Genomic DNA, 16,908 nt, shown 5'->3' on the forward strand with positions numbered 1-16,908 from the left:
TATAATAAGTTGATTTAATTTTTCAAAACTTTCTTTTAAGAGTTGATTGCTGAATTTCACTCATTTCTCTCAGACAGAAATAGAACTTAATTTAGGTCAACTAATTGGTGAGTGGGGCTGCTCAAAGCTACCTACCTCAAACTCTAACTCATCAATGGAGCTTTCTTTTAGTGCCTTTGTTTTCCCCTTGTATAAACTCTTGGTGCCCTTAGAGTTTGTGTCACAGTCTATTACTTGATTACAGCTATCTTGTACAGGATAGGTTTCCATTATATAGCTCCTCCTAATTCCCATGATTGTTAGTTTGTGCAACAAAGCAAATTATGTCACAGCATGAAACTATTCACTAATGAATTCATCACTTATAAATATAATTTCCAAAGGATATACTTGAAATCCATAGAAATGATTACTTCTGACAAGAAGTGAAAGGAAATGGAATAAAAACGGTGACTGAAAGGGCTTTCAGCTTTATCTGTAACAGTCTTTTGAGAGAAGAATGTACTTATGTTGAGGTAGATTGTTTCCAAAGATGGCTAAAATAATCTTTCCCATGCTACTTACCCTTTATCTTGAGACTTTGCTGCTCCTTCCATAAAGGAGTCTACTGTGTTTCCCCCAAAATAAGACCTAACCAGAAAATAAGCCCTAGCATGATTTTTCAGGATGACATCCCCTGAACATAAACCCTAACGTGTCTTTTGGAGCAAAAATTAATATAAGACCCAATCTTATTTTCAGGGAAACACGGTATTACCTATCCCCTTGAATCGGAGTTTGGCTTGTGACCTGGTTGGACTGATAGAATGCGGTGGAAGTGACAAAGGGAGAGTTCCAGAGCCTAGCCTTAAGAGGCCCTGCAGCTTCTGCTTCCACTTCCTGGTAACTCTGAAGCATGTAAAGAAGTTTGGCTTCCCTGCTAGAGAGATCAGAGGGAGAGTCCCTGGAGGCTGAAAGATCCAGAAGAGAGAAATCCCACATTCTAGTTGTCATCCCATCTAAGAAGCTAGACCTGCCATTGAGACCATCTCAGATTCCATTATAGCTGAAAGGGCATGCCTGGTGGAGATGACACATCCCAGCTGAGCCCTGCCTAGCCAAGCACACAACCATGAGTAAATAAACTCATGATTGTTATTGTTTTCAGCCTCTGAATTTTAGGCTGGTTTATTACACAACAATAGACAACTGTTATGACACATTACTTGTGTTACTTAAAATTAATTTTTTAAAATAAATAAGCCCACTTGCAAAACTTTCTTCCTGTTTAACAAATAGCCTCTCTCCTTTTCCCACCTCAACCTCATGTCTTTAACATCTCTATTCATCTAACTGATTATACAATATCCAACAATGCAATGCAAAATCTGTGCAAATCAATGCAAAATCAGGGCAAAGTGATTATAATGTGAAATTGCAAATCTTTCAAAATATGTAAGAAATCATGAAGTTGATGAAGGTAATGTTAGAGAAGCCCTTGAATCATGGGAAACTCCTCTGACAAATGAGAATCTGCAGCTGGAACAGTTAACATTTCAAGAAGAAAAAAATCCACACAGATGATGGCACAATAAGTGCTTCTAAAGGGAATGATCTGAATGTCAAAATTTAAGAGAGGCTCTTGGGGAACTGATGAGGCCCTCAAATATTTTTGCAGTAATGACTCTCTTTACGATTTACCCACAGAAGTCAATTGTAATATGGTATTGTATCATGATACCATACGATTTTGTTACAACATTGTGCTTCCCAAGATCAGCACTTCGTTCATCCTTTGTTCTAATATTTAAGATATCATTGGTCAACAAAACTTTCGTAAATTAAGGTAAGTTAATTTTAATAATTTTCTCACATTATTTTAAGATAAAGTCCCAACCAAATCTTTTCACGTTTTTTGTCCCTAATTAAAAAATATTCACTTTAGGTGGGTTTTGGGGTACCAACTGTGTGAGGAAATCGAGGGACTCTGTAAATATCTTTAATTCATCTCCCTAACTCGCAGGTATACTCACTGACCACGGGGTCTTAGATCATGCTGCATTAGTATCTTCTGAATAGTTCATCAAATCATAGACCTGAGCAGATAACGGAAACTCACAAATTCAATAAATGTGACAACCAATGACCGATGATTGGTTGACTTAGGTGTGCCGTTTGCCGTTGAAGAATAGCACTTTTCCATTATCAATCCGTGATCCGAAATGAGTGTGCTTTTGTTCTTCTCGAAACTGTTCATAGAAGGCCTATTGCAAACTTCCTGCTGAAAGCACGTTCGAGGGCTGAATACATTTAAAAGCAATTCAAGCATGTGAAGTCACTTTAGGAATAAGCCCCACATCCCAAGGGCTTGGTTGAGGAGGGCCATGGTTTAGAACAGGTGTGCCACTTCACTGAACAGGAATTTGGAAATGTCAAACATTAGAAGCACTTCAGAAACTCCAGCGCAACCTGCCTGACAGTTATATTTCTGGGCACGTGTCAATAAATGCCTTGCAGAGATGAGCATTTGAGAAAATTTCTCAGTAAGAATTGAAAATTAGTTAAAACAAATAGGCATGGTAGGTTCTTAAAGAGACCAGGTTTTATTTACTGTGGGAGGTAGGGTTCGTCTTTCAATTTTACTTCTCAAAAGAAATTCTAAATTTTTTTTTGAAAAAAGGTGCCATTCAAAAATTTTCTGTCTATTACATGGTAACAGTCCATAACAGCCTTACATGTTTTAACATCCTTGAAGTTCAGTCTCTTTTGACTAATCTTGCTTTGCCAATTGCAAGGGTAATAAGAAGTGGGCCGTTTTTTGTTGTTGTTGTTTTGTTTTGTTTGTTTGTTTGTTTGTCATTATCAGGGTTACTTTCATTCCTTCAGAAATTAAAAACTAACAAATACAAGGTTGCTGCAAGTGTCCTTTAAACTTGGCCCCTCCCAGTAGAACACAAGGCGTTCTGCAGTCCATCAGTCAGTTCTAGGGCAAATGCAAACAATACTTTCCGTTACAATAACTTGTATCCAGGAAAAGAAAAAAAAAGAAAAAGAAAGAAAAATACAGGCGCTCTGTTGCATTTGTAGCATAGCAGCCAGAGAAAAGTTTACTAGCTTTAGCCAATGGTAGGCTGTGGAGCTGGGCCAAGTTAGCATGTTTTTCTCCGCCCCTAGATGAAGTTATGATTGAAATAGGGCATTGAACTTACTTTTAAAAGGGAAGAGGAGTAGGAAAGAAAAGCTAAACCTGTAGGAAAGTGCCCTGTGCTGGGGAGAACGCAGCTAGGAAGTGTGTGCATACTTCTGAATCCTGGTTGTTTCTCAGTTCTGTAACCTTCACTTCCCACTGGGTGGAGCAGGGCTTTTAAGAGCAACTGGAATGCAGTTCCCCATATCAGTGTAGCCAGTTGTTGCCTGTCTAAACCTCTGCCAGTCCTGGAGAGCGGTGCTCTGAGCTGAAACCAGTGGGCCTTGCTCTGTATCCCTTACCACCGTCCTTCTCGCCGGAGCAAGACAATTCCCACCTGTCCAGCCATGGGGGAGGACGCCGCACAAGCTGAAAAGTTCCATCACCCAGTTTCTGACCTGAGGCAGGAGAGGCCAGTCAGCCCCAGCCCAGTGCCCTCCTCCACACCGAGCCCCAGCCTGAACCTGGGGAGCACCGAGGAGACCATCCGGGACAACACACAGGTGAACGCTGTCACGGTGCTCACGCTCCTGGACAAGCTGGTGAACATGCTGGACGCCGTGCAGGAGAACCAGCACAAGATGGAACAGCGGCAGATCAGCCTGGAGGGCTCCGTGAAGGGTATCCAGAACGACCTCACCAAGCTCTCCAAGTACCAGGCCTCCACCGGCAACACGGTGAGCAAGCTCCTGGAGAAGTCCCGCAAGGTCAGCGCTCACACTCGCGCAGTCAAGGAGCGCATGGACAGGCAGTGCGCGCAGGTGAAGCGGCTGGAGAACAACCACGCCCAGCTCCTCAGACGCAACCATTTCAAAGTGCTCATCTTCCAGGTCAGTGCCCCCTACCTTTTCTCCCACCCAGCTGGGACGCCTCTGCATTCCTGATCTCAGTCGGCCAGGCTCTCACAGCCGTTTGTACATCTGTCCTGCCTGTCAGGGATCACACTCACAAGGCACTGTCCCTGTCTGCCTTCATCAGGCGAGTGTGAAATCTGCACTCACTGGTGGAAATTTCCCAGGTCACTGCAGCCTAATGCCAAGGCAGATGCTCCAGGGGTTAGTAGGCCGGGGGTCATTTGTCAAGGAGCACCTGGATGCACTTCGTAAGGTTGGGAAGGTGAGCAGGTGCACCGTGCCCTAGTCGAATTCATTTGTCTGTTTGTATTATGAACTCGGGGCTCTGACTGCAGCTGTTAGCTGGACAGGGCGTATTAATTAATTCAGTGGCTGTTTATTAACTCTTTGTGGAAATGAGGCAATCATGTGACGTTTTTGTTCACTTGTTTTTTGTGGGTTTTTTTTCAATCAAGAAGTTAAACTCATAGCTGTTTAAAGTATCCCTTTGTCCAAAGGCTATCAATGTTTGGGGGACTAGCCAAATATTAAAGACTGATTCCGTTAGAGTTGAACTAGCCTCTTCCTTTTAAGATTCCTTTGGCCAAAGCAATGTTGAGTTCTTTTCTAGCAAATGATGCACTAAAAATATAGAGCATAACTCTTTAAAAATACACTGGATATACTTCTTTGCTCAGAGACCACAACTGCAAAATAAAATAAAAGCAGTGTTATCAATTATAGTTACAAAGGCTAGTATTGAATATTTTCTGCTTCAAATGGTTGCCTTAGAGTAAAAAGGCAACTTAATTTTTTTTTAATGCCTCAATGATGCAATTTATGTAGCAAGAGGCTATTTGGGGACAGGGAGATTTCGTGGGGCTGTTGTTCCAACAAGTGGTGGGCATTTGCGAATCCAAGGGCAGCCCTGCCTAACGCTGGAAGCCCTTCCGCCCAGAGGAACCCAGCCAGCACAGAGCCGAGGAAGCAATCGCCATCCCTGCCCCAGGGCTGTCTTGTTGTGACCATGTGAATAGGAGAGGATTTCAAAGCCATGGAGGGGAGAGGCTATAACCAACTGTTTGATTGTGAAAGGCACACAAGAAGAGCCTTCACATCCCAAGAGAGATTTAGAAATTGGGATTTAAACCAAGGGAGCCTTCTTTTTCTAAATGAATCCTCTCTGCCAAGTTAGAACCTAAGCCTCCTTCCCCCATAAAAGAAAAGACTCATCTGGCTGCTTTTTTGTACTTCCCAAATTGCACTTGATGTTGTAAAGCTTCAGGCAGCTGATGTCCTCCTATACCTTGTAGGCTTTTGCAACCCTGAAATTTTTTAGCTTTTAATGCAAATAGAATAGCTTTTCATGCACCAGATGAACTGAAGAGATATGGTAGCTGTGCCTTTCTTAAAGCCATAGAAGATCCTTACTTTTTTAGCCTAAAAGACATCAGAAATCTTAGTTCTCAAGGCATTTCTAAATTAAATACTGATCTCCAAACAAAACTACACATGTACAGACTCGTTTAAATCTGTCATCAAAGGAAATTTTCCTCTTTCCTGTGTGAATCAAGATTACGTCTTGTCCTAGTCCTCAGTTAAGGAGGAAAAAAACAAGTCTTTATCGAGTAGAGGAAAATCCCAATTTGTCAGGATTGGTTCTTGTTTTGTTTTGCCACGGGTGTTCTGTAGATGTTAGGGGAAGGGATGGAGAAGATGCATGACTAAAAATTCAAGAGAATTATAAATCTGACATTAAAAAAAAAAATTGTTGGGGAACTTAAAGACGCATGCCGCTGCTGAAGCCCTGCTGCAGTGCTCTCCTGTTTTGTCACAGTGGATTGACAGGCGTGAAATTGCAGCCAGAAATGGTAGAAATTCTTATAGTGAGTAAAAGGTGAAACGAGTGCTCAAGACCAAAGTGGAAGTTAAGGGAATCCAAAGCAACATGTTCAGGCTCCATTCTGGGCCTCTTAGCAGGCAGCCGGACCCCTAGGACACTTATTTTAAAAAAGAGCAATTTAGGAGGCAGGGAACGGGACCTTTCATAAGCCACATAAGATCCTTTATTAGCCTGAAGGTTATTAGAAATCGCAACTCTCAAGGCATTGCATGATGATTATTTTGAAAAAACAAACACAAGTGCAATTCCTCAGTGGAAAAGTTGCTCTTTCTCTTCATCCTTCCTAAAGTGGGGGTTTCTAGGGTCGGAATTATGCCAATGGATAAAATAATAACTTGTGTTTGAGAGTGGTCCAGTATAGGGTTTGAGAAGATAAATTTTGTCATAAAACAGTGCTTTAAATCCTAGTTTCAACACTTGACTATGCAACTTGAATGTGCAACTGTGCACATTTTGTAGCTTCTCCAAGCTTCTGTTTCCTCATCTGTACAATGAGGATATTAATAAAAGCAAAACACTTTTGAGATCGTAATAAGACCTGCATACTCTGCTAACCATTTTTCTATGCTTTTTCCCCAGTTTACAGATGAGGATGTTGAGATGTTTGTATCTTGTCTGAAGTTATACAGTAAGCAAGCGTTGAAGCTGGTATTTGAACTCACATTTAATTTATTCCAAGTGTGTGCTCTTAAACATTAATGCCTCCTCCCTCGTATCTCTCTCTTAGGGTGAGGAATAAATGGAATAACATATTTAAAATGGTTAGTGATTGGCATGGTGTAAGAACTCAGGAACAGAAGCTCCTCCTATGTGGATATGAAATGTGTTTGTATAAAGAGGAGGCTACACTTTTGCCTGGTTAGAAATATGCCTCTTTGATAAAAACTGACCCCACCCTACCCAAGATCTTAAAACAGCTATGCTTATGATTTTTCAGTTGGGACTTATTAAAAGTTATACACACACACACACACACACACACACACACACACACATTCAAACACTCACACACTCCCACACCCTGCCATACATTACATGACAACTACCATGTTGAAATCAGTATTATGTTACCACTGCTTCATGAAAGTAAAGGACTTGTCCAAAAAGTCTACCCTAAATAGATGCTTCTGGTAGCAGCACAGTCTTTACAGTGTGGCAGAGGGTGGATATTTCCTAGACCTGCAAAGTGAGGAGGGCTGATATTGTACCAGACACCACTTTACATCTTTACTTTTGTCACTTTCAGTTCACTTGAACACTATGCTGGTCTTTCCCTTAGTAAAGCCATTTGTTTTCTAGTCTTAGACAAAAAAAGTCATGTGAAAATAAAACAGTGAGGAAAGAAAATCTGTCACCTGACTTGAGCGTGTTTAGTACTGTAGTGTTTAGAAGATTGCGTTTCTAGCTTATAAAGTTCTGCAGTGTCCCCCAAATCTGCAGGTGCTTTTTGGTTGGTTGGTGGGATTGTCTACTAGATACTTAGCACTTTTGCTTTTTTTAAAATCCCAAACTTTGTCCTTAATTTGTCCTATTTAAAACGTTATTTATTTACTTAAATCTGTGCTGCATTTACAACATTGTTGTAACTGTTAAGCCTCTCATGCCTTAGCAATTAGTTCAAATTATAGCCAGTAGTATCTAAACTGGAGAAAATTCATCTCCCTTTGAGCGCTAAAATAAATTGTAAAATCCTTGTTAAATTTAGCAGCTTTCCTTTTTACATTTTTTTATAATAGCTTGAGGTCAATATTCGAATTCAAAATACTGTGACAAGACCCAATGTAAATGAAATAAGACTCAGAGGGGTTGCTGATTAAAAAGCAAATGCTAAAGACTAATTCTTTGCCAGTAAAAGCTATCTTTTACTAAAAATAGAATTCCTATGGAAAATCATTGAATTTACAGGTAAAAGGAAATTTTCTCTGTTGATTGAAGAGACTAGAATTTCACAGGTATCTGACTGACCCTGCCTGAGGGTGTGATGCCCACTTATGTCCTCTTAAGGTTCTGGTAACGATTATTTGAAAAAGCAGTTTGGGAATGATTTCAAATCCAGAGAAGAAAATGAGAGTACTCATGGACAGCTTACACTTTCATCCACATAAAATTGTGAAATTGGGTGAAAAGGGTAGAGGTTAGATATTTGCTGTGGATACATTCGTGGAGAATCAAGCCTATAAAGGCTTGTTCAAATATTCATCATTTGGATTCCTTTGATGAGATCAGAATTTTAGAAAGGTGCTAAAAGTGTAACATCCTCAGACTATTTTAAAATTGATTTTTTTATCAAGACTGTACTGTCTCTGTCCAAAGCCACTGCTCTGAAAACTGCTAGATTAGTACAGATTTAGAAGAAATGGGATATAGACAATCAAAGACATCTTTATATGACAACTCTTGATGTTTATATCACATTGATTAATGTTCCCATAATGGGATATTGGTTTTGATATACTACTTATCCAGTGCCCTTTCAGTGTATGAGATAAACAAGAGACTGGTTCTTATTGTTATTATTTATACATACTGAATGTCAGCACTCCCTCAGGCACTTTTAAGTGAATAACTGATTATTGTTGGTATTTCTTCAGAAGAATCATTTCTTTCTCTCATATATTAAAAAATGAAACTTTCTCAGATACAGACCTTACAAGTAAATGTTGCCCCTTCTGTTGTTTTTTAATTTATGTTTGTTTGAATTGAATGGAAAATGTTCTCCAAGGCAGTTCAGGTCCTATAGTTTTGATTCTTGCATGAAACAAAAATGTGTTTGGCATTAGCAAGAATACTGTGAGATCACTTCTGCAGTTTGTCAATTATTTTTCATGGGATTTAGGTTAATATCACAGAATCAAACATTTTAGAGCTGGAAAGCACCTTAATTTGTTAACCTCATTTGATATCAAAGAAGAGGCCCTGAGAAACAAAGTGAATGGCAAGGTTTCATTTTATTAACAATAGAAATTACAGAGTTGCATTGTGAAATGAGTAAAAATAAACACTATAATCCCACTATGACAAAGTTCATGTTTACTGAGTTTTCTATATCAGCTTTTAAATAATTCATTGTGATTTGCTTTTTGTTTTGTTTTGTGTTTTTGTGTGTGTAACAAAGAATACCTAACCAGTATGATCTTAAAAAAGAATTGAACCCTTGATAACACTGAAAAATAATGAAACTTTTAAATCCTCCAGAATGTAAAAGACTGCTCAGGGATTATAACTAATGCATTTTAGTCTTATGACTTGCCGATTCCACCAACAGCTGCCTTAGGGGTGCAGTTCTAATCAATGGTTTTATCCACTTGACAATCTATACCTCAGAAATACAAATCAGAGAAAACCATCAATGTGTAAAAGAGACCTATAAATCAGAATGTCAGGTGGCACAGTTCCATTTTAATAACTAGTATTTAGAGATTATTGGCTAAAACATTTCATGGACACAAATTCATGATCCTCATACCCCTCCAGGATGCCACCACATCCCTGTGGGAATATGACAGCCATTGTTATTTTCTTCTAACAACAGGGATGATAAATTAGTGACAGGAGAGCAAACTACTGGCTTGTCTCTCCTTAGTCAAGCTTTTCAGTGACTTACTGTCGGCTTCCTTTTCCAATGTTAGTCATAGAATTTCCTTCTCTTAAAAAATATAGAGAGATATATATCTATATGTATATAGATATATATCTATCTATTTGTATCTGTATCTATATCTAGATACAGATATATATAGATATAGATATACCGTGTTTCCCCGAAAATAAGACCTAGCCGAACAATCAGCTCTAATGCGTCTTTTGGAGCAAAAACTAATATAAGACCCAGTCTTATATTAAAGACCCCGTATTATATTATATTATGTTATATTGTATTGTATTATATTATATTATATTATATTATGTTATATTATACCCGGTCTTATATTAAAATAAGACCGGGTCTTATATTATTTTTTGCTCCAAAAGATGCATTAGAGCTGATGGTCCAGCTAGGTCTTATTTTCAGGGAAACATGGTGTGTGTGTGTATATATATAGAGAGAGAGAGAGAAAGAGAGAGAGACAGACAGACAGACAGAGAGAACTTATTACTTCCATGAGCTCCAACCCAAGAAGTGCCCAGCATGTTGACAAGTTTCTCTGTGTTGATATCTATATGCACAATTGGGATAATTAGTGCACAAGGATTAATATACACAGCAAACAAGCTGAAGTACAAGAAAAAAATGCCACTTCTCAAGAGTTCTTATCATTCTTTTTCTCTTTTATGCTGCAAGCACATCATTCATATATGTTTGAAGTGTGTTATTTAATTCTCTCTTTCTCTGAAAAATCCCTACGGGTCCCTGTGAAAGGTCAGTACCGGGTACAGCTGCATCAGAAGAACCTGAGTATCTTTTTGAAAATAAATCTGCAGGGCAAATAGTTAGCTAGCGCTGGGGTCCTCTACTGGCTTGAGCTATTCCAGGAAGCAGCAATGCCACCCACAAAGGATTCTTAATGCCATGTCAAGGTGTCACAACACCTAGTAAATATATGGGTAGCATAAGCAAGCAGTGACAGAATTGAAGATGCATATTTGATCCTCCCCCTTGAAAGAACGCTCCATCTTGGAATCAGAATAGAAAGCAGATCAACATTATGACAGTAGACTGAAGGCAGAAGTGTCACCTCACCTATAAGCAGGTGAAATTTCAAGTGTTTCTTTGAGGTGTGTATGTCCTGAGCAAGGGAAACATGTGCAGGTGGGACTGGGCACCTAAGGGACAGTGCTTACAGAGGATCTGCTGTCTGAAGTTCAGGTAATATTGTAATAGTTACTTTATAGTCAAATACCATGCATATGTTTTGCTAAAGAATAGAGATTTTAAAAGAGAGTCAGTTTTCTGCTTCTAAACAAACATGCTGAAAAGTAAGACCTACACATGCTTGGACATTCACAAAATCCTGTGTGAAAGGAAAGGGCTCACTTTCAGAGTGGATGCCCCAAAGAAGCCACAAAATAAACACTGTCCAGTAGACAGAATACAAAATACTGCTTGAGTAATTAAAATGACAGCAGAAGCATAGCAGTTAAGCAAGAAGACGTATCTCACTTGTTTCCAGTTGCATAAAGACACATCCAACTCATTCTGAATTATGTCTGTTCCTGCTGGGTTGATTTTCATAGCTGGCATCAAAGAGCACTTGTATAAATTTCCCTGGAATTGAACAAAAGAGTTCAATTGGGTTCCCCACGATCGCACAACTGCCCTCGTATATGCAGTATGTGTCTACTACAGATCACTTCTGATTCACCCAATCATGCACTTTTCTCAAACTGTCCTCAAAGGACACATGAGGAGAGAGACAAGTCTAAGATTCAACAGTAACTATGCTTTTTTTAATAATAAATTTACATTTAAGAAAAGATGTAATATTGTTAGTCTACTTCTTTTAGAAGTACTGTTAATATGTCTCCCTTTTGTCGAGGTTGAAGAAAGGAAAGTTATCAGAGTAATCCTTCAACTACTCTGAGAGATTATACTGTACAAATATACCTATTCTCTGGTAACCAAGACTTATTTTTACAGTTTTCCACACGAATTTTGCCTTCTTCACTAAGGACTTATAATTATATTTCACTGAGCTCTTGGTTTCTTCCTTTCCGGCAAGCAACTCCTATCAAACTTTCCCAACCCTCTGGTCAAACCCCAGAAGTAATTTTGCTTTTGGACTAAGCATCAAAGCCCTCACCATTCCTGCAGTCTGTCCCTCTTATAGTCATGCTCATCCACTGAGAATAAAACCCTTTCCTTAGAAATGGAAACCACTGTACCCCTTAAGCCTTAGGTTCTCCTCATTTCCCAGTGACAGCAACAATCAGCAAACTTCCTTCTAGGCACCGAGTGAAGCCCATTCTTTTTTTTTTTGTCTTCAAGTCAGCGAACAGAGGGACCGTCTCCACTCCAGCCACCCTCATGACTGTCTTAGAATGTCACCTTATCCAACATGCACTCATTCAACAAATAGCTGTTGAGCTGCCAGGAACTATCCTAGTTACTGGGGCTTAACAGTGACCAAGAGACAAAAATTCCCACCTTCATGGGGCGTACGTGCCAATGAAATAAAAACAAGTTGAAACTTGAAACATAGGAAAGCTGCTGTCTGTAAAAGTCCATGTCATATATGATTCGGGGGAATCCCATCCTCCTTTCAGTTTTTTACTTTGTCTTTTATACTGTGTTCCTGACACTTTTTTGACATTCAAAATGGGAGGGTGTGAAGAGAGCTTTGGGAAACAGAATCTATGATTTCTTCACTCTACCAAGGATTCTATTTAACCAGACATTCTGCTTTTTACTTCTACTCAAGGACTTTATCCTTTGTTTCCAACCAGTTTATGAAAGGGGTTTTGTATGAATGTGTGTGTGTATAAGGGGGAGACACGGGGCAGTGTCTTTTCTGAGTATCATAACTATATCATTCAAAGGTAACAAGGAGAGGAATTTTGAAGTTCCTCTATATCAAAACTTTGTTCATTTAGTCTTTGTAACAAGACGTTAAAAAATATAGGCAGGCTCACTCTTGGGTCATGGTTTTGATCGTAACCCCAATTTTTCAATCAAAATTGCAAAATGAGGAGGGAAGTTCTTATTGTTGACATCAACTTTGCATGGCATTTAGATTCCAGACAGAGTTTTCAGTGAACTAAATCTAGTTATTTTTCAAACTGAAAGCTTACTGGACAGTCCACAGTATAATCTAGCAACATCGCAGCTTTGGTTGAAGCCAGGGTGCCTGCCCTGGAGGCTGGCCAACCTTAGCCTGCTTGTAGAACCCCTAGTGTCCCTGGGAGTGCAGTTTGAAAGCTGCTAATCTAGGCCAATCCTCTTGTTCATATTTGGAAGAAAGTGAGACCCAAGGAGATTAAGTTATTTGCTGATAGCCACACAGCCATTTAGCAATACAAGGACTGGGACTTGGGCCTCCTGTCACACATTCTTTCTACTGTGCTGTTTCTGCCGATGAAAATGTGAAGGTGCCTTGCTGGCTGGCTCTTATTTTCTGACATTCAAAGAAAAATATAAAAGTCAGAGGGATCCTGTGTTGCGTGATCCAAGTCTGTCCAAATTCAAGTCTCCCAACTGAGCAGCACTGGAGAACCATCTTCCTTGCTTGCATTCTGGAGGCAAGTTCTCAGGCTCCACTCCCTGAGACATGGCACGGGGCAGATATTTGCCTGTGTGCCTTGAAGCCGGAGAAACAGGTGTGCTGGGAATAGTGGTTGGGGTGGCAGTGTGGATTCCTGAGCGTCCCTCTTCCCTCTTAGCTCTAGGTAGAGGCCAGAGTATTCTTGCCCCAGGAAACCCTGTTTAACAATAGAGGCTTGATAAGCCATGCTTGGCAGCCTAATTCCCCTTTACCACTCTACAAATGGCCATAGTATGCTGCCTCCTCTTATGAACGTCCACAAAGGGTATCTAAACCCCAAGGATTTGTGAGTGGGTCCCAGTAAGGCTGGCCCATGCTTCTCTTCCTCTAAAATTAGGTCATCAGAAAAATTAGCGTGTACTTTTGAACAGATACCAAGGTTGACCATAACTTTACTTCTGACTTCTAGTTGGGGAGGGAACCTAGTCAAGGCTTTACACGGCATCTGACACTTGAGGACTTCCCGGTTCTCTCCCGGCCCTCATCTTTTAACTTCCAACTTGATCTCTAGGCTCGTTTGCAGTGAGATTTTGGCAGGAACAGAGCTGGGTAGGAGAGAGGGTTCACAGTCACTTACTTTAACTTTAACTGCTTTATCTAAGCAGCTTTCTGGTCCTATCTGAGCCACAACCCACTTCCCCCTCTGCCTGTCACTGATAGAGCGCTTGCCAGATAACCCTCCTAAGTTTCCCAATAGGCACTTCTTGGCCTCATCCAGCCTAGGCGGAATGTCTTGACCAATTTAGAATTAACTCTTCAGGTTCTAGAAAACTGAAGCCACAAACATGTGGTTTCCATCATGCCAAAAACACATCTACACACAAATGACAGCAGTTCAGGACTATTTGGGAAATGTGTTATTAACATGAAAGCTCCCTTGTCCATGTTTACAGGAAGAAAATGAGATCCCTGCCAGTGTGTTTGTGAAAGAGCCAGTTTCCAGCGCAGCGGAAGGGAAGGAGGAACTTGACGAAAACAAGTCCCTGGAGGAAGCCTTGCACACAGTGGATCTCTCATCGGATGACGAATTGCCTCACGAGGAAGATGCCCTGGAAGACAGTGCAGAGGAAAAGATGGAAGAAAGTAGGGCAGAGAAAATAAAAAGATCCAGCCTCCGGAAAGTGGATAGCCTCAAAAAAGCATTTTCTCGCCAGAACATCGAGAAAAAGATGAACAGGCTGGGGACAAAGATTGTATCTGTAGAGAGGAGGGAGAAGATTAAGAAATCTCTCACTTCCAATCACCAGAAAATATCCTCAGGGAAAAGCTCCCCCTTCAAGGTCTCTCCCCTAACTTTCGGTCGAAAGAAAGTCCGAGAGGGAGAAACCGCTGCAGAAAATGAGAGCAAGTCAGAAGACATGCCTAGCAACGAGCAGATGCCAAACGACCAGGAGGAAAGCTCGTTTGCGGAGGGTCTTTCCGAAGCATCCCTCACCGGTGCCCTGGTAGAAGGGAAGGGAGCGGAGGGTGATGCCGGGAGGGTGGCCTCGAGAGGGAGTAACTCTGGCATGGACAGCAACGTGGACTTGACTGTCATGGAAGATGAGGAAGAGGAGCCGGTGGTCCTGGAACAGGCCCGAAAGGTGCGCTATGAGGGAGACTTGGTGCTAACCTCGCAGGAGGCAGAGCAGTCAGATGAAGAGCGGGTGCAGCCAGCCGTGCTCCAGGTGGACCAGACGGCCTAACCGGCCCCCACGGTGGGCTGTGCCCAGCCTGGGCCTTCCGTGAGGTCGGGTACTAGAGCCTAGAGCAAACTCCTGCACAGCTTCAGCACTAGCCGCTCACTACTAGGTTACTGTCCAGGCCTTTACATCATAGCAACAGCACACACATGACCAAGATTTACTATGAAGGCAACCTGTCAGGGGTTCCACATCTAATTTGCTCCTAGGTTCTATTTCTGTAGAATTTCTCCAAGATTGCCCAGAAGAGGATATGGAGCAATTGAAAAACATTGATCAATTTGGCTTAGTAAGATACTACTTAAGATACTAATTATGAAATGTGATTCATTATTTTGTCATTCCATAAGATTGCAGAATAGTGTACCAGTAATGTATTGGATTTCCTCAGAACTCTGTGAATCTAATTATTATTTTTAAAGTGTGATATATAATATACATATGTATTTAAGCTAAAGGTGTAACTACTTTATATTTTAAGAAGAAAGCATTTTTAAAAGGTAGAAGAGAAAGTTCAGTTGGCCATCCATTTAATAGAAATGATTGTTTTATTGAAAATGAAGTAAAATTTGAAAGATTTTAATATTAAGCTAATGATGTAAGGTATGTAGAAACGTCAGGACTATTAGGAAAAAAAAACCTAAGAAGGAGATGTTGGAAAATAAGAGTAACAAGAAACAAAGAATGCCAAAGAGAATGAAGACAGAAAAAAGTATGTGCTTAAAAGTAGAATATTTACAATATCAGTTCAATTATTTAACTCCTTATGTAACAATACTAAAGAAGTTCATATATCCTGGAATACTGTATTTTTTTCCTAACATTTACAAATAGTATAAAAAACATTTTACCGTGTTAAAGCTGCATTTTTTTTCTTAATAGAAATTACAAATATGTCTCTAAGGAAGCTCAAAAGGATGTTGTCTCTTTAAAATTGGAATGAACATAAATCTTCAAAATTAATACATACTGCCTTTTCTAGGAAGTCGAATCATACTATTCTTTGTGTAATATTTTTCAAATTTGAAATAACCCCTACACTCCAAATGTCATGTAGGTTTATAAGATGTTAAAATCAACAGGTTTGGGAAAGGAAGGCTTCTGTTTTTCCTTTTTTTGTACATAATGGTAATTTCATTCCAGGTCATATTTTATTTATATGTTAATTTCATAGGATTTTAATGTTTCTTAACTTCTTTTAAGCATACTAGTGTTCATGTATATGTGCACATTTATTTAGACAGGATAATTTTTGCTACTGCCTAACATTATACTAAAATATTGCTTTGTGTATTTTTAATTACAGAATGCTAATATTTGGAAAAAACTATTAAACTGTAGTTTAAAGACAGGTAGCAGGGAGCCAATTCCCTACCTTAATATGTAACTGTCACTGTAAGTAACCTCACAAATACAAGTAATCCAAGACAGTATTAACAAACTGCTTTGTCTTATAAAAGGGGTAAAATTTACAAATGTACTGATGACATAACCTATATAGCTATGTCTTTATTTTGCAATAATGTACCCTAGTATTGGATTGTTGAACTAATAGTGGTTGTGTTAAAGAAGACTAAATAAACCAAAATAAAAAGTATATAACAATGTCAGTTTTTTGGCAGAACAGTTTTAGAACAAGCAGAAAGAATTGATTTTTAAACTCTCCTCCAAATGTAGCTGTAATGTGGATTGTTTCAGTCTTGATTTCCCCTATTAACTCTCCTTTCTCTTTTCCCTGATCTCATTTAGAAATCCAAGTCTCATTCTTCAAGTTTAACTTTCTTGACATCACCTTGCCAGCTCTGGAGAGCATCTGAATTTATTGCAGCATCCTGATGAATTTGATAGTTCCATCTGCATTTTTATTGTTTGGTACCAGACCTTATAATACCTTAAGTAGCCTTGCAAACATAAATGTATTGAACTGTACGTTCAGCTTATTCACACAGATAAACCTTGTCTTCTGCAGTGTCATACACTTAGTAGAAGACTTCATTTCACTCAGGGCCCTAAACATGCCTGTTTAACCTTTACGAAGTTGCTATCACTTCTTGCCTCCAAGGAGTTGGAGGACACAGCTAATGTAACATTTACATTTCCTTTTCAAAAATGTTTATATCATGTA

At 39.6% G+C, this 16,908-nt stretch overlaps 1 protein-coding gene across 1 annotated transcript; it reads left to right on the forward strand.

Annotated features, from left to right (window-relative positions):
- Positions 1-2,676: 2,676 nt before the first annotated feature.
- Positions 2,677-16,385, forward strand: CAVIN2 (caveolae associated protein 2). The gene is made up of 2 exons (XM_033112862.1): positions 2,677-3,996; positions 13,995-16,385. Exons 1-2 carry the CDS (start codon positions 3,514-3,516, stop codon positions 14,784-14,786), a joined length of 1,275 nt encoding a protein of 424 aa, XP_032968753.1. The 5' UTR covers positions 2,677-3,513; the 3' UTR covers positions 14,787-16,385.
- Positions 16,386-16,908: the final 523 nt, after the last annotated feature.

This window comes from Rhinolophus ferrumequinum, chromosome 8 (genome assembly GCF_004115265.2).
Source record: "Rhinolophus ferrumequinum isolate MPI-CBG mRhiFer1 chromosome 8, mRhiFer1_v1.p, whole genome shotgun sequence".
NCBI classification, from domain to species: Eukaryota; Metazoa; Chordata; class Mammalia; order Chiroptera; family Rhinolophidae; genus Rhinolophus; species Rhinolophus ferrumequinum.